A 16718-nucleotide genomic window follows, 5' to 3' on the forward strand; every position below is an offset into this window, starting at 1 on the left:
CCATATGAGCAGCGGCTGTAATAGTTCGTAGTCATACCGGGTGGCACAGGCAAATTCCTCCCAGGTAACAGCACGAGCATTGGGTTTCAAGGGGAACTGTTATGAGTGACGACGAGAGGGAAGGGATCACGGCGTCTTGTAGGAGTTGGGAGTCAGACATCACAGGATTTAGCTACCTCAAATGCTAACAAAGGCCTGACCGAAAAATGTCGTCATGTGTGCAGATCTTGTGACTGTGGTAGGCACTGGAGGCTGCCGCAGGGTGTTGAGGCCTTCACTTCGTCATAATCAAATAGGTGGAGGGTTTTTTTTTTGGAGGGGGGGGGGTGCGATTGTTCGAGAGGCTGCGGGCTTGCGCCAGCAATTACAAATGACGGGAGCAAACATGTCAAAACTGATAGCGCAAAAATAGGGAAACAAAGTGGCAAAGCTTGACGAAGTTAGAATTGAGAAATAGAGAAAAGAGAAGGAAATATAAAAATCCGCATCGCAGGTTGTTACAATATCACAGATATTCACCAAGCGGTTTCCCAGGAATCAATGGGTGCGGCTGTATGACGTACGTAGCTTCCAAGCTGCATGGCGGGCCACCACCCTTGCCACCCTGTTGGGCAAATGGGATATCAAGTCCCCTGGTGGTTGGACGATCACCGCATGTGGGCAACCTCACACATATCCCGCCCCTGTGTTCATTGGTATCCATCTCCCCTTGTTTATCGTGTGCCGGTCCTCTGCATGAGAATGCCGTGTCTGCTCCATGCACGATTTCGTCGTTCCGCATGTTTTTTGCCCTTTTGTTCAACAATTGGATGCTGACCGAAACAGTCGATCTTATTGATCGCCCCGTCATCCGGAGCCGGGGCCCGGGTGAGAGCACCGGCTCGGCCGAGTAGGTAGGCGTGTGCGTGAACTGCCGGTAGGGAGGAAGGGGGCCAAAATGTCAAGTGTGCTTAGATTATGTTGCGGGCGCAGATCTTTGCCGGCGCTCTGTTTCTCTCCCTCGTGATCTCGATCGAGTGGGGAGTACTTTGTGGCGCGAATAGCTACCACGCATGATCTCTTGCTTTGCTCAAATTATCCCAGGCTCAGTCTTGGGAGCGGTTGAGTATTCCTCTTGCTACCCAATGTGACATATTATCCCATTTGCGTTGTAAAGGGCACCGGTACTTCGGCTCATGTATCTTTCCTACTCACCGCCATCTTAATACCCAGTTTCCAAAGGCTTTTTTGATGCCGCCCTCGGGTGCCTACCCACGGTGCAGTTATACCCGAATAGTATATACACCAGCAACAGGCTCGGCACGTACCCAGTCCTGGGTCTTCGCTTTGAATTGGTATAAACGTTCTAACCGAGGATGGTAATCTGAATGTTCTAACGATCTCATGTGCGCTTATACTTTGCGTCCACCATTGCAAACAGCGCCTGGTGCTTAACTATTTCCGTTGACTCGCTATATTTCCAGTATTGGCAATGAGCCACCTACTTACCAGTTAGCAGTAGATGGAATTGTTGTCCTAGGGAAAGAGACGCTCGGAATCCACACAGACACAATTTTGATGGGAAGTCAGAGCAATCACAATATTTGCGGGACAGAAGAGCCGACCAGGAATCTGAGGAATCACACATATCGGGCATCCAATGGGGTAACGTAGATTTGACAATATGGTACAATGGCCCCCCGCAACAGCTCGGCAAGGCTCCAATAATCCAGGTGCAAATGTACTCTACGTGCCTCCAGACATGCGCCCGATCCTCTTGGTGTACTTCCAGAGTTGCCTGTACTTGGGGCCCTGTCTCTTCGCCTCCCAGCCTCTCGCCTTCTTCGGGGGCTTGAGGCTGTGCACCCTCTTCCGCCTGAACACGACGTCGGCGCCGGGGATGCCGTGCCTCTCCATGACCTTGGCCGTGCCCTCGTCCCACTCGGCCCGAAACATGTTGAACCCGAACGGCTTCGCCTTGTGCTCGCCGCGGAAGCTCCGCAGGTTGAAGCCGTCCCGCTTGGAGTAGGCCTCCTTCAGCTTCTCGACGTCCAGCTTCTGGCCCTCGTGCTGCTCCAGGAGCCACACCGAGAGCCGGTGGTACGGCGCACCTTCCTGGCTCGTCGGTGGGAGCCAGGGAACGGCAAGATGCTCCTTGTTGCCGGAGAGGCGGCTCAGAGAGATGTTCTTGGTGAGGTAGTTGAGAGGCACGTTTGCGGCCATGAAGTGCAAGCGCGGGCCGAAGGCGTCCTTCTCGGGGTCTGGCACGTCGCTATCCAGCACGACTACGCTCACGAGCCGCTCCTTATTATCGAACGTCTGCACGCGTAGGTTGGGGGGTGCCTCGGAGACCAGGGAGTCGACTGTTTCACCCGGAGTGACCTTGTAGCCGTGGAAGGAGAGTTGCACGTCCATCTTGGGCTCGAACCGTGGCAGGACATCCGGAACAATGTGGAATTGCTGCACTCGTTGGGCGAGGATTTTGTAGGACATGCCAAGCCATTTCTCATGGGCAAAGTGGCGGTAAATAGGCTTGCTCAAGTCCGCTAGAGTGCACATGTCAGTGTCCATCACATCATCGACACTTTCCAGACCGCGGCTTACCTAGGCCGTCCTCGAATTTTCTCCTTACAGCCGGGTCGTTGATGTCGGCTTGAATTTTGAGATATTCCAGATGACTGCGCTTCGATTCCAAGCTCTTTTGCTTGAATTGTTCTCCGCCCCTATACGCATCAGGCGACCTCTGTTCCAGCTTCGCGACCTCGGCAGATGTCTTCTTTAATTGCTCCAGCTTCTCTGCGCGATCCTCGGCTAGCACTTTCCGGGCCTCTTGGAAGCAGTGGTAAGGTAATTGTTCGAAAGGTATATTTGGCGACTGCCGTACTGCCGCTCTCCTTCTTCGTGATCCTATGGGTTCTGTGCCCTCCTTCAACAGCCGCCTCTCTGCCCACAATAGCGTCGTGGTGTTGGGATCCAGCCATTGCTCCCTTAATGGATTCGACGCTTTGGTGGCATTGGCCTGGTCCTGTGCCGATTGCGCATCGGCGCCAGAGGTAGATGAAGAAGTCGTGGTCGTCTCGAGGTCTCGACGGCCTGCCGAGCTCGAAAATGATCGTGCTGCTGCCGCATGTATTGAGGGAGCAGCAGACTGTGTTGCTAAGCCTTGTCGCAGGCAGCGGGCCAGGGGCAGCGCCACCTGTTGACACCTCGACATTTTTGTTGTGGAGCAGAGGACCATTGAGCGTGCTGCATGCACGTTCATCAAGTCCGGCACGCGACGTTGAAGCTCACATGAAGCTTGGGCTTCTCAGAAATTTCGGACCCCTGGCGCTGGCTCACGCTCGGGCGAGCTGCCGGCCTGCCGCCGCAGCGTCTCTGCGCAGTTGGGTCCGTGCGCGCCGCCCATCTTGGATCTTTTCGAGATCGACAGCTTCCACTTCACTCTTTGCGACGACTGTCGTACGCACAACGTTGTAGCTCGGCCATTCTCGTCAAATTCTCTCGTGCTCGGTGCTAGTGTCCGCAAGATGTCTGGCAAGGGCTTCAGGGGCCTCAATGAGGCCATGAGGGCTCTGAGCCTGGCCTCACAGCCCTGCCGCAGCACAAAACCAGCTGCTGTAAGTTGCATCGATATGGGGAACGCGCCTTCATCACTTGGGAGCACATGAAGCTGATGGCGCATACAGGCAGGAATAGCATACATGGCGTCGCGCACAATGGCGACAACAACAACACCTTCCGGCCTGACGATACCATCGGCCGAGCCTGCTGCCTTCGTTCCCTTCAACCCTCCTTCCACAGTGCCCGTCACCATCTACAACTTCCCCAGCCTCGAGCCCAGAGGCCTCGAATCTTACTCCACAAAGCACCTCTACTTGCCTCTACGGCGGGACATACTCCACTTGGCTGTGACATACGAAGGAGACAACACCCGCCAAGGCACAGCCAACGCCAAGACCCGTTACGAAGTACACGGTTCGCATCGCAAAGTATACCGGCAAAAGGGAACCGGAAAGGCGCGTGTCGGAACCAAGCAGTCACCCCTGCGCAAGGGCGGTGGAAAGTCGTTTGGCCCCCACCCTCGCGACTTCGGCACCGGCCTCAACCGCAAGGTGTACGACCTTGCCTGGCGCACAGCGCTGTCTTACCGTTACAGACGAGGGGAGCTCATCGTGTGCGAGGACGGGCTCGAGCTGCCGCTCCCGGAGGATTTCCTTGCCCTCGCACAGAATGGCAAGCTGAGCAGAGAATTGGAAGACGGCTTTGTGGCGCGCTACCTGGGCGACGTCATGACTGGCCTGCGGTGGGGGAAGAACCACGGGAGCACGACGTTCGTGACGACAGACCCGCGGCCTAACCTGTTTACCAGCCTGGAGGTGGCGCAGGAGCACGGGAGGGCAATGGAGATGGAGGACGTGGATGTCAAGAACCTGCTGGAGGCAGGGCGAATAGTGATGGAGCGCAGTGCGTTGAAGGAGATCTTGAAGATGCATCGGAGTGATCTGGTCAGCAGTATCGTCATCAATGGCACAAGGGATAAGGGGCCGGCTATTGGATCGCCAGTGATTCAATAAGCGGCTCTGGAGATGTAAGACCACCCGCGCAGAGTGCGCAAGCTGAAGGAACTTTAAGGACAATATATTCCTCATGCGGCCATCTCCTGCTACGTTGCCTGCATCGTCTCTCAAAACACTGCAGCATTGTCTCTTCCTCCGCCCCGTCCTGGGAATGGTTTGCAGCTGGACGGCTAGGCCAAATGCAATGCATATGGCCCCTTCGCCTGTCACTGGGCTTGCAGCGGCATGAGGCCCATCCGAAGCTCCTAGTGCTCGACGTGGCCAACCATGCGAGACCAGCAGCTTCATAGACCGGTTCGCGCGAAGACGGCATTTTCGCTGAGCGTTGAGAGGTCGAGAATATCTTCTTTAGCCTGCAGCAATTCTGCTGCTTTGATTAAACCAGCCTCATGCCTTCTCAGCTCTGTTCGGGATCTGAACTCTCAAATGGCCCCCAGTCAAGGTGAAGCCAGCTGTAATCGCGGGTAGTATTTCTGCGCGACAGGATCCCACCATATCCAGCTGCTGACGGATACGAGCTCTTACCCCTCCCTTTCCTGACTGCGGAAGCTTGGAGGCCATCCGCCACGAGGGAGGAAGAAAATGGTCATTGGGGCAGAAAATGAAGAAGACGCTGTCAGATCGGGAGAGGAGTAAGTGCGGTACGTATCGTGAAGGTCTGGAGGGCTCAAGTGAGTCAAATCACCCTCCTGGACCTTGCTCGCCCTGACTTCTTATGCAATTGAACCATTTCATCCTGTCACGGCAGGGCAAGAAGCAACTGCGAGACTCTTCACAAGCCCTTTGTAGCACATAGAGAATAATTTGCCTCAGCCACGTGCGTATGGCACGTTTGGAAACGGTGATCTTTGGCCCGGAACTGCCTAGGTTCGGTACTGTAGGACCCCGGAGGAGCTGCTGGAGTTCGATCCGTGCTGCTGCTATTCCCACAACGGAAGCAAAACTCGACCCGTCCAGCGAAGGACTACGAAAACCGCCTCTCATGATTAGCACTGTGCGAGTGCATCTATTCCGGTGGGACTTGGTTTCCTGCTGCAGGCATATGCGACAGATTTCCAGGCAGGCAACGCCATTTTGTTTGAAGTCCTGCGATCTGATGCATCCTGCCTGGCGGAGGAAGACATGTGACGACTTGGGCACTTTGGATGCAGTCTGATGGTCTCAGTTGCTTTCTGCATTATCATGATCCGTTGGGAAGAGAAATGAGCAGCATATTTGAATTTCGAAGTAGAGCGAAGTAACCACTTGGAGACTTGGAGGTGTGGGTGAAGTCGACCCCACTGACACTATAGTACAGTACAGTACCCTGCCGGGCAACCCGAACTCACCCTGCCAGAGCATGCACTGCATAACGAGTGGAGTGCACATGCTCAGCACTTCACACGTTTATACACGCATCTGTCTGCTGCATGGCACGCCATTAAGCACCTGCTCTTCAGGCCCAGAACCGGTTTTCCACTTTGCCACGGGCTTTGCCGGCCTGAAACTGAGGGACCCCAACAGTCGTCTTAATTTAGAAGAGGCTTTGGCCCATCTGGGTGGCCTGGGGGCTGTGAAGGAAGGTCGATGGCGGCGAATAAGCGCGGCGCCTCGTAAGCGCCCTCGCGGCACAGATCTTGAGCGGATTGCCCTTGCAGGCCATGGATCGGTCTACTGTGCATGTATCCACTTCCGCCCTTCCCCTTCCAAGGACTCTCCTCCCACTTCTGGCCTGTTGGCTGTGCGGCAGTCTGATCGACATGGACTGTGTTCGGCGCGCCTGCACAAGGCCAGAGGTGGGACTCTGGCCTTCGAGTGTTCTAGGCAGGGCCCTCTCCACACTTGGGAATCCTTCTGCCCTTGAGGGACTCGTGGGAAGAAAGAGGCTCTTCACTTTGCCGTCGACCGGCCTGCCAAGCGGATGGCCTCGAAAGGAGGATATATCAGTCCCGCCCCGGTCCGGCCACCCTCACGCATGTCCTTTTTGGTAAGGCTGGAAGGGGCCGTTCCTGAGTATATCACCTACCGGTGCTGTTTCTGTTCCTGTTTTTCGTTTCTCGTTTCCCCTTCCTTGCGACCTGACCTCGTCGTCTGCTCTCAACGTCCGTCACCCCTGGCCCCGTTGATCGACGCTCTCCTACATTTCAGATTCAAAACCATGTAGGCCCGATGTATTCATCAGGCCTTCTTATTCATCTTCTTCTCATTTGTCTCATCTACCCACAGTCCATCTTCGCATTGGTCGGCGGAGAAACGACAATATCTGTTCCACATATCGTCCCTCTGGATATCCAACCCGCAATACGCCGCCGCGAAGTCCTGAAGGCCTTGAGACAACATCCGCGCTCGTCTTCAGACTCTTGCCCCTCCAACTACAACCAGTGCGACAATGGGCTTCCAAGCGAGTTCTGCTGCAGATCAACTGAGAGTTGCATCCCTCTCGCTGACAAGACAGCCGTGATTTGTTGTCCCGGTGGCGGCACATGTTCCTCGATCGAGCCCATAACCTGCTCTCTCGCCGTACAAAATGCCACGGCCTATCCAACCAGTTCCGTTCACTCGATTAATTTGAGCGGCTCATTACCGACTTGCGGGCAAGATGCTTCCGGATCAGACAAATGCTGTCCCTTTGGATATTCTTGCAATGAGAACTCGATTTGTGTCTTGACGCAAAGTGAGACCCCGGTATCGACAGGGATATTGGCGACCGCAACATCAGCTTCACAATCAGGACCGACCATGACGGATTCTGTCGGGACTACACCTGCCTCGTCATCGGCGGACTCGACGTATACAGTGGTCATGCCAACCTACGTGTCCGATTCCGACAAGGACACTTCCTCATCAGACCGCCCTAAGACCATAGGTATCGCCACCGGGTCCGCTGTTGGCGGCGTTGCTGCCGTCGCAGGAATTGTGATATTTGCCTGGATCAAAAGGAAACGCATCAAGGAAACAGCCAAACAAAAAAGGCAGTCAATCGCTCAGAGGTTCTCAGCAACGCCCCCACCACTACCTCCTAAAGAATATCCTAAAGAATACTATCGACAGCCCACCCCGAAGAAGAAGCGGAGATCAATGGTCCCCAGCTGGGTACCTTCAGTTATCAATAGAACGGCGCCGGCCGAACTTCCGGCAACACCCGTGTCATTTAGTGCATGGAACAGTCAATGGGATGGTGTACAGCCTCCCAACAGAGCTCACAGGCCGTACCCTCGAGATTCGATGAGCCCGCCCCAGGTCTACGAGCTGGATGCAAGGTGGCTGCCTCAGCAAGGGCGGAATGGAGGGGAGCCTATGTTTTTATAATGAAGTATCATGGCAGAAAATATAATCATCTAATCTTTGATCAATTGACTGCAATCTCAGACATGCAGTATTGTTCCCCCCGGTGTTGTCTTGTCGCTAGAACAAAGATGTTTCAGACCTCGTTGCGAGAATCAGAACTCCATCGCTTTCTTATCATCGTGTAGCAGATTTCCCCTGTGTGGAATCAACATGAAAGGAGAGGGTGGCAGAGGAGCCACCCGGCGATACATAAAGTGTGTTACGGGAAGACAGCCTCGAGCCGCGGGCTTGATCGCGGAACTCGATACTCACCAAGCCATGTTCGGTCGAGGCCTCTTTAACATGAGTCCAGATATATTCGAAATGGCCAAGAAGACTCGGACTCGCAAAGTCGTCTTTGATATCACGTACAAATGGATCCCGTTCGTGTTCGTCGTATTCGTGGTCATCGTCTGTACGGCACTTCTGAGCACCTCGGGCAAGCCGTCCTACGGCATAGTCGTTGCATTTTGCATCACGGCTGGACACCTCGTGTTTCTCTTTCTACTGTGCCACCTAGTGCTGTACTGCACCGGAATCAAGCACCAGATGAACTTGGAGAAGGCCAATGGTGATAATAGCACTGCCGATTCGAGTCCCCAGCCCGACAAAACCGTCTCCTCGAACTCGTCCGCGAATGCCAACAATATCAATACCACCATTCAGGAGCAGCAGGCAGCGCATGACCAACCACCGCATCAAAATCTTGGCAGGGAAGGACACCATCAAAGTAGCCAGGATGATCGGAATCACCAAATGGGCCGCAAGCTCCCAAACCGCAATCCAGCAGCACAGCCTGGTGTTCACCGGCTCAATCAAGCTGCAGACTACGGCCCTGTCCAGCCGAAGATCCGGCGCGAAGCAGGCATTGGAGTCCGCCAACAGTTTCCTCCGCCCGTCTTTCCTCAAGGACCGAGGGAGAGTGTCTTGCGCCGTAGTTCAGCGACTCCGAGCCCTCTGCGTGTGAGGCGGCCAGCACCTCAGGTGCAAAGTGACCAACATCGGCCTCCTGCTGAGCAGGCCTCTGACACACCGTCGCGACCTCCACATTCGCAGCATATGTCTGGCAGGGATGGGATGCTTCTTCATTCGGCACGAACGACAATGTCACAAGTGGAACCTGCGGAGCTGCCTTCGCACGAGCCGACACCACGGCGAGGTACGGCGCCGAGAGACGCAGTACCGCAGCAGACACCACAGAGTAGCTCCTCCCATCAGCGCCAAGGTGGCCTTGGCATCGCCTATGTAGGGCCACGCGATGAGTTGTTCCTGCCCGCCTTCCAGGACAGCCTCCGCGGCCTCTCGGCTCGTATCACTACGTCCAGGGACCAGGCTGGGCCTCAGGACCGGGCTGCCGAGGCGCCGAATAGCGTACAGGCTCGATTCGCATTCGTTGGGGGACCTGATGTGCTGGATCTCCTATCGACTCTTCTTTCCGAGATGAAGCCCCCCACCCATCTGTCGGGCGTATTGCCTGAAGACTGTTTTGAGCGGCCTCCATCAGTGCCAGCTGATGTCGCCGCGGTGAATTTCCAGAACACAGAGCGGAAGCCTGTCCAACTGCGTCCTGCCACGCCCGCAGTGGAGAGGATTCGAAGCCAGAAGGCGCGGGTCCAGAAAATGACAGGAAGGGGCCCAGGTGACAGTGGCTACTATACAGCTGATAGCACTCAACATCCGCCATCGCTGCCGCAGACTCGGGATGCCTCGACAGCAGTATCATCACCAAGTTCGAATTCCTCTCGACCGTCTTTCTTGCCCTCATCAGGCACAGAATCAGCGCAGCATAGTTCGCACCCGGGGAGTTCAGTGTCGAGCATGGGCTCGGAATGGATGGATATGTACGAGCGAGCGGGCTGGGGAGACGAGAGTGCAATAAGGTTCATAACGGGGAGACCTCGTGACAAGATACCGAGGCTCCGGGGCCGGTCTAGGACTTATTAGCTGGTGGGCGGGGGCGGGAGGGAGGCGCAATGGCGGGGAGCGGCGTTGTGTCGAAGAGGGTATCTTCGTAAGTGAGCATTCTGTTAGAATGTCCATGTCTTGGCTAGCTGTTCAATGAGACGTCAATTCAAGACTACGAGATGGACTATTGCAAAATGTCAGCTGAACCGTGCTGCTGTGTCCGTGGCTGGTGTCAATTGTAGAGCCGTATGTGGGAGTAAGCATTGAGCCGACAATACGGCTTCGTACGTCAGCCGTTCCCGTCGAAATCTGCAGTAGAAGTTCAGGGATGCCCGTACACCTCGGAACTTGATACGTTGGTAAGTAAGGGGCTGGCTTTGACCCGCCAGCCGAGGCAATGACAGATGAGAAAAGCAATATCCTGCAAGAACCTTGTGCAAAAAAGCGATGTTGTATTGCATTTGGTATCAGTTCCCCAACGCCTGGTCGTAAATCCCAAGAACAAAATGCCGCGTATGATCATAGAATCTCTTCGTCGTCGTCGTCTTGCGGCGGCGGTGGCGCATCATCTACCACAGTTGTGCTCTTCTCAGCCTCCCACATCTCATCATCGAGTTCCTCGACGTCCTCGTCGTCACCGTCCGCCAGTCCCGCGAACTTGTTCACCCCGGCCGCCTTGGCGGCGGCGATCTCGACCGCCTGCGCATTAATGTCTTCCCAGCCCTTCTTTCGTTCGGCGATATTCGAGGCTGACTTCTTGCTCTTGTTGACCTTGGTGGACGTCCTGTCGACAATCTCCTCGGCCCTCTCGAGGCCCCTCTCGTGCCGTTTCCTGGCCTTGGTGCTCATCACGGCCTTGCGGCCGCGCTTGTTCTTCTTGGTGACGCCGGCGTTCTGGTGGATGCCGAGGACGGAGGGGCGGAAGTCGACGGACTCGGGCGGTGGCTTGACATCCTTCAGCGACTTGTCGGTGTTGATGCTGGGCGATGTGGCTCGGCGGGCGGCGCGAGAGTGGATGGAGGGCGCTGCGAGTCTGTGTCAGACATGAAAATTCCCGCCGTCCTCTGAAGATGCCAATCTCGGGCTTTCAAGAGAATTGCATACCTTTGCCCTTTGTTTTTGCCATTTTGCTTCCCTGTCAGAGGTGATGTTTTTGGGAAGACTTGGAAATTTTGGTATCGATAAGAGCCCCGAAATATCAAATGCGCTTGAGCAAACCCCGCTGTACACAGTAGGTACTGTACAGAACCCAGCACGTATCTGGCTTGAAACGGTAGTTTCTCGCGCAGATCTCATGCATGCAAGGAGCTCCCTGTCTCAAGCGCGCCTGTGCAGGCGCGTAAGTACCTTTGAGGCTCAAAATCTGACTTCATCCTCAACCCTGCCACTGGCAGCCCAGGTCTACAAAGGTTCATTCCTGTCTGTTCACAGCAGCAGCGGCCAGCCACCTTCCCTGTGAATGAAATGCTGTTGCGTTGGATCTGAACGGTCAGTCCGGTCAGCATAGATTAGGCCGGAGTTAAAACGGCAAGAATGGCACCGAAAAATGCATCAGGTGTCCCATCAGGGTGCCATGGCTGACTCACATCAGCAGTGCCCTTGATGACGGGCTAGTTGTTTACGCCTTTCAAAATCAATAATTCTTGTTCTGTTCTACAAGATGAAGGCCTGGCCCTTCTCCCTGCCTGGAGTGCTCGGTGGCACAACACACAAGACTGTCACATGCTTGCTGCCTGGTTTCAGTAAGTCATGGTTTGGTCAGAGACAGAATGTGAAATTCACAGACAGGAATCACTATGCGTATGGAAGGGTGCAAATACTTGGAAAAAATGCAATGGGCCTGCATCGGCAAGCATTGCCAAAGAAGCCAAAAAGGAGCAAAAAGAAATTGGATAGCTACAACTGGTTTCGATCCAGCGACCTCCGGGTTATGAGCCCGGCGCCTGATTACGTTGTTAGAAACTTGATGGTACAGATTTCGTCAGATTCAAATTGACTCACTCTTCCCCTGAGCTATGTAGCTGCTTTTAATATTGTGCGCTGGTTAGGGTTGGAATAAATCGGCGAGACAGCAACAAATTCTGCTACTGTGGAGCCAGGCACTGTGAGCATGGGGTGGTACACAGTACCGTCTGGTGCTGCTTTCAGTGTCTGGGCCTCTGACTCCACACATCTCAGCCCTGTAAAACCTGGGGAAGATCAAGTGGGTCTGGGGAAGCAATCAAGGGCAAGTAACACCACTCGACACAAGTCAGGCAGACCAGGACAGGAAAGAAAATGACAGCTGCACAGGCCATCACTTGACTTCCCCCGGCTTCTTCAGCAGGAAAACAAAGCCATGGCCTCAGAACATGTCTAGAAATTGTTGATGCACAATAGAATCCATCCATAATCAACCAGATCTTCATGCGATCCAGATGGTTCTATGCGCTCCCGGGATACCCTCCCAACCCCATATCTGCCAATTTGTCTGGTAATATGATCTAAAATGTCGAGCCGGTCCCCAAAATCACCTCAAATTAGATTTTGTCACGAATCATCTGGTTACAACAGCATGCTCACCCGAGTCCAAAGTACAAGTCGAAAGAAGGAAATCAAAAAAGCAATGCCATCCTGACTGCAAGCCACAAATGAAACCATTGACTGCTTCACAAAACAAAACAAATTCATCAACCGCCAGCCACTCAGCACAAATACATCATTTCCTCAAACCAACCAACAAAATGCCACACACTACATCGGACCAAGATGACGGCGGAAAGAGGGCAAGCAGTGACGACTGGGTCAAAGTTCCAAGAGATCCGGAGTGGCATGAAGACGTCGACGAGAACGACAAGATCTACTCAGGCCCTGGAGCAGAGACCACCAAGACGTCCCCGCTGAAGTCGACATCATTTGGCAGCCTGCTCAAAGAATTCTGTGCCAAAGTGATGGACACAAGCTCACGTGCCTCTGGGATGACTAGAAGGGCCGGTGGAAGTGGTAGTGGAAAATCAGCAAAGTGAAACTAGTCAACGAGTGGCATTATAGGCAGGCTGAGTTAACTGTGACATTGATGGGGAACTTCTTGGTGGAATTAGGCCTGAGGCGCGAAAATTGAGGATTAATATCATTCTTTGCTGTCACGGGGGCCTTGGTGGACGGAGCCGGCATCAACGGCGATGGCAAAGGAGACAAATTGGACGATATTCAGGCTCGAAAAGCCGAAGAAAAGTCGTTCTATTCGTCTGCATGAATTCGTGCTACCCATTTCTTCCAATAAAGGTGTAGTAAATTTTGTTTCTATTCACTACATGCTAGATATGTCTATTTGTTCTTCCCCTTGTCCTCTCCCTATTTTCTCGCCTCGTTAAGACCACCATGTTGTAGTGGAATCCCACTTGCTTCAATGCCACCACCGATCATCTTCTGACGTTCCATTATCAAGCCTAAGCAGAGCTTATTATATGCATATTGCCGGAGACATTCAGAAAAGCTGCCAGAGAGCCTTCTATAATTTTCGTGCTCAAAATCACACCTCGGAATGGTGAATCACTCCGCCATGGCTCCTGAGTCTTCTGTGGTTGACCTTCAGGTAAGTTCTCTCAAATTACATACAGTTTTCAATGAGATTAGCATACTAACAGCTGTAGTCAACCTCAAAGGCTATCCAGCGACAGGATACCTCGCAGTCTGTCCAACGACAGGATACTTCACAATCTGTCCAGCAAAAGGATACCTCACATGCTGCCCAGAAAGAAGAACTCAATGCGGATTATGACGTCGGAACCAAGATCTGGGAAGCTATCAAGGAGATACCCATCATCTTAAGCAAAGATGAACTCTCGTGGCCCGAAGACATGTCCAGCCTGGCTGCTGAGCTTGATGTTCTGGGGACGATACAGAACGAGAACAGGGATCACAATATGCAGCACAACGGCAATATTGAGATTCTGAATACACTTCCTATGGCTCATCCGGGCATCGTTCCCAACAACCGTCAAGCCCTGGAGGTAAATGCAAGCCAAGACGCCCAACAAGACTTCTCATCTCAGACACAATACTATGCACAGTGTCCCTCCATGTATGGTGTCCAAGGATTCGCCGCCACAGCGCTTGGCGCTCCAGCGCAGCCAGTCACTCAAGGATATCCAGTCCATCAGGTGTATTCAACGCCCCAGCTTTATCCAGGCCACCAGAATTGTATGCCTGTGGCAGCAGACCGGAATCTTCAACCCATCCAGAACAATCACCTCGGCCAGGCTCCCCAGGTAATTCAGAGCAACCAGGTCAGCCAGGGCAACCCTTACCAGAGAAACCCCTACCAGAGCAACCTTTACCAGAACAACCCGTTCCAGAACAACGAGTTCAGCCAGAGCAACCAGCTCCAGAGCAACCAGCTCCAGAACAACCAGCTCCAGAACAACCAGCTCCAGAACAACCAGCTCCAGAGCAGCCAGCTTCACCCGAACGGTCAGCTAGTTCAGGCTCCCCCGTTAGTTCAATGCCCTCAATCCGGACCCATAGAGTCACCAACTTCATCAGAGACAATAACTGCAGCAGAGCCAGCTCGAGCAGAGACAACACTTTCAGCAGGGAGTGGTTTGAATCAGATCGGCGAATCCAGCAAAGCAACGTCCATGGAGAATAGTAAGCGGAAAAGAGGAGATTAGGGGTATAGTGGAGAGCAACATAAACGATGATGGATGGGATTACGTGCCAACCGGAATAAGCATTGGGCAACATTTGGTGTTTGTCAGTTTTCAGTTTAGCAAAGGCTGCTGTCAGCGTTGATATTCTACCACGCAATACATATTGAAGACGGCGAGTTGATTTACAGGAAGGGCCGAAATAATTTACTTCAGGCTTGAAGATGATTTATTCAAACTTACTCTACAACAAGAAGAGAGCAGCCGTGGCTTGGTTTCATTATATTTTAACTTGGTTTTGAATAAATAATCCAACCACCTGCCCGCTAGCCGAGGTACAGCGCTCAACTCAATTTCGAATTTGAAAACCAATGTGCTCGTCCATAAGTACATACCGAGATGCCACAAGTACAGTATACAGTACGTAAGCTCTGATCTCGTTCTTGCTGTCAGCGTATCATACCACACGACATCTGCTGATGCGGGACACAGGGCGCATGCTATATTTGCAATCAAGAGGTGGGTCCAGTCATTACAAATTAATGTTGAAGACAGGCAACATTTTCGATAGTAGTCGAGCGGAATGGAATAAGATGACTAGGCGGCAGTCAGTCCACGAATTTCACCGCGGGCCGGCCTATCGTCATCCTGGTGGACATCTGGCAATGTTTACCATCAATTCTGTTTCCAGGTGGATATATACATATAAGCCCAAGAAAGTTTATGACGACACTTACTCTTGAAAAAAACCGTCCACTACAACTATAAATGTATGGAAGGGGGGGTTCAGGTGTCAGACTAAGTATGGAGCGGGGATGGGGTCTTGCAGATCCGCCCCCGCTCGACAGTGGGACAGCTTACTAAATAGACTCACTTACATAACAGTACGCCTGTAGCATCGTTGGCATCATTGCAAGGCGCTTGATTTATAAGCGCGTAAGTGAGATTGACGAAGAACATTGAAAAGGACGGGGCGCCTTGGACCAATTTCTGCCTCTCTCGGGAATGACCGCAAGACTCAGAAAACTAGAAGAGCATCTCACCATGGCTAGCGAAGCTGATATCCATCTTTGTAAGCTCCCATGCCCAGGATTAATATGAGCACCGAGGACTATTGTTGATCTTACTCGAAGACACCACCGGGACACCCAATGGTATCAAGGTGTCCATCCTCCTTGAGGAGCTTGGCCTGTCGTACAAGGTCAGCGTTGTCGAGGCCCTGCATGTGCACAGCATTATGCTGACGAGTCAAACCAGACGACCGCCATTGATTTGTCCAAGAACACACAGAAGGTGAGAGGCTACTGGAGTGGATGTGTTTGTATAGGCCAATCGCTTACTTTTTAAACAGGAAGATTGGTTCCTTGAGATCAACCCGAACGGCAGAGTAAGTGAAGGAATCACGAATGCTGTGCAGGCTGTTAGGGGCCCAGCTAAATGAGCACTCAGATCCCGGCCATCACGGACAAGCTCGGCGACAAGACCATCCGGCTGTTCGAGAGCGGTTCGATTCTGCTGTACCTCGTCGACAGGTACGACAAGGACCACAAGCTCTCGTACCCTCACGGCACCGAGGAGTATTATGAAACCAACAACTGGGTTCGCCACCTCAAACTCCATACCAAGACCGTAAATGCTTCTTTGTTCGACGACTGACAATACCACCAGCTCTTCTTCCAAAATGCCGGCCTAGGTCCGATGCAGGGCCAAGCAAATCACTTCACACGTAGGATTTGGCCTCTCTATGACCACTTCTGCTCGGAACGGCTCACATACTGAACAACGTTGCAGGATATGCACCCGAGAAGATTCCGTACGGCATTTCTCGATACCAGAACGAGACGCGACGGCTGTACCGCGTCCTAGACACCGAACTCGCCAAGAGCAAGTCCGGGTTCATTGTTGGTGACCGCTTAACAATTGCAGACATCTCCTCATGGGGATGGGTTGCTGGGGCCAGTCAGTCCACCCCCCCCCCCCCAAAATCCCTTTTGACTCCCCAGCCATTACGTGTGCCCGTGCTGACAGTTCTATACTCGGAACAGAATGGTCCGGTGTGGACATTGACGAGTTCCCCCATCTTAAGGCCTGGGTCTACAAACTGCTAGAGCGGCCCGGGTTCGAGAAGGGCCGTCATGTTCCTACTGAGCATAAGGCCTTCAAGATGGCTGAGTTACCCGAGGAGGAGTTGGAGAAGCTGGCAGCTGGGCCAAGAGCCTGGGTGCAGCAAGGCATGAAGGACGATGCTAAAAAATGAGTAGATAGGCTCCTATGGTCACCAGAAGCTATCCTCCCGGGGTACGTTGTCATCGGCCCCACCCGG

At 53.2% G+C, this 16718-nt stretch overlaps 7 protein-coding genes across 7 annotated transcripts; 5 read left to right on the forward strand and 2 right to left on the reverse strand.

The window, feature by feature from the left end:
* Positions 1-1725: 1725 nt before the first annotated feature.
* On the reverse strand, positions 1726-3385 carry J7T55_003558 (phosphatidylethanolamine-binding protein; the record flags this gene model as incomplete). Its single annotated transcript, XM_053143594.1, has 3 exons — positions 1726-2525; positions 2584-3072; positions 3319-3385. 3 exons carry the CDS (start codon positions 3383-3385, stop codon positions 1726-1728), a joined length of 1356 nt encoding a protein of 451 aa, XP_052993807.1.
* A 121-nt stretch (positions 3386-3506) lies between these two features.
* Positions 3507-4553, forward strand: J7T55_003559 (60S ribosomal protein L4; the record flags this gene model as incomplete). Its single annotated transcript, XM_053143595.1, has 2 exons — positions 3507-3596; positions 3666-4553. The coding sequence occupies 2 exons, from the start codon at positions 3507-3509 to the stop codon at positions 4551-4553; spliced, it is 978 nt and encodes a 325-aa protein (XP_052993808.1).
* Positions 4554-8141: 3588 nt separating this feature from the next.
* On the forward strand, positions 8142-9806 carry J7T55_003560 (uncharacterized protein; the record flags this gene model as incomplete). Its single annotated transcript, XM_053143596.1, has 1 exon — positions 8142-9806. One exon carries the CDS (start codon positions 8142-8144, stop codon positions 9804-9806), a length of 1665 nt encoding a protein of 554 aa, XP_052993809.1.
* Positions 9807-10286: 480 nt separating this feature from the next.
* J7T55_003561 (uncharacterized protein) lies at positions 10287-10893 on the reverse strand (the record flags this gene model as incomplete). The annotated part of the gene is made up of 2 exons (XM_053143597.1): positions 10287-10792; positions 10872-10893. The coding sequence occupies 2 exons, from the start codon at positions 10891-10893 to the stop codon at positions 10287-10289; spliced, it is 528 nt and encodes a 175-aa protein (XP_052993810.1).
* Positions 10894-12490: 1597 nt separating this feature from the next.
* On the forward strand, positions 12491-12772 carry J7T55_003562 (uncharacterized protein; the record flags this gene model as incomplete). Its single annotated transcript, XM_053143598.1, has 1 exon — positions 12491-12772. One exon carries the CDS (start codon positions 12491-12493, stop codon positions 12770-12772), a length of 282 nt encoding a protein of 93 aa, XP_052993811.1.
* Positions 12773-13290: 518 nt separating this feature from the next.
* J7T55_003563 (uncharacterized protein) lies at positions 13291-14397 on the forward strand (the record flags this gene model as incomplete). The annotated part of the gene is made up of 3 exons (XM_053143599.1): positions 13291-13341; positions 13400-14241; positions 14310-14397. The coding sequence occupies 3 exons, from the start codon at positions 13291-13293 to the stop codon at positions 14395-14397; spliced, it is 981 nt and encodes a 326-aa protein (XP_052993812.1).
* A 1003-nt stretch (positions 14398-15400) lies between these two features.
* J7T55_003564 (glutathione S-transferase) lies at positions 15401-16652 on the forward strand (the record flags this gene model as incomplete). Its single annotated transcript, XM_053143601.1, has 8 exons — positions 15401-15467; positions 15529-15596; positions 15653-15688; positions 15747-15782; positions 15845-15994; positions 16064-16121; positions 16187-16354; positions 16441-16652. The coding sequence occupies 8 exons, from the start codon at positions 15401-15403 to the stop codon at positions 16650-16652; spliced, it is 795 nt and encodes a 264-aa protein (XP_052993813.1).
* Positions 16653-16718: the final 66 nt, after the last annotated feature.

This window comes from Diaporthe amygdali, assembly GCF_026229845.1.
Source record: "Diaporthe amygdali strain CAA958 chromosome Unknown NODE_14_length_1008325_cov_65_372321, whole genome shotgun sequence".
NCBI classification, from domain to species: Eukaryota; Fungi; Ascomycota; class Sordariomycetes; order Diaporthales; family Diaporthaceae; genus Diaporthe; species Diaporthe amygdali.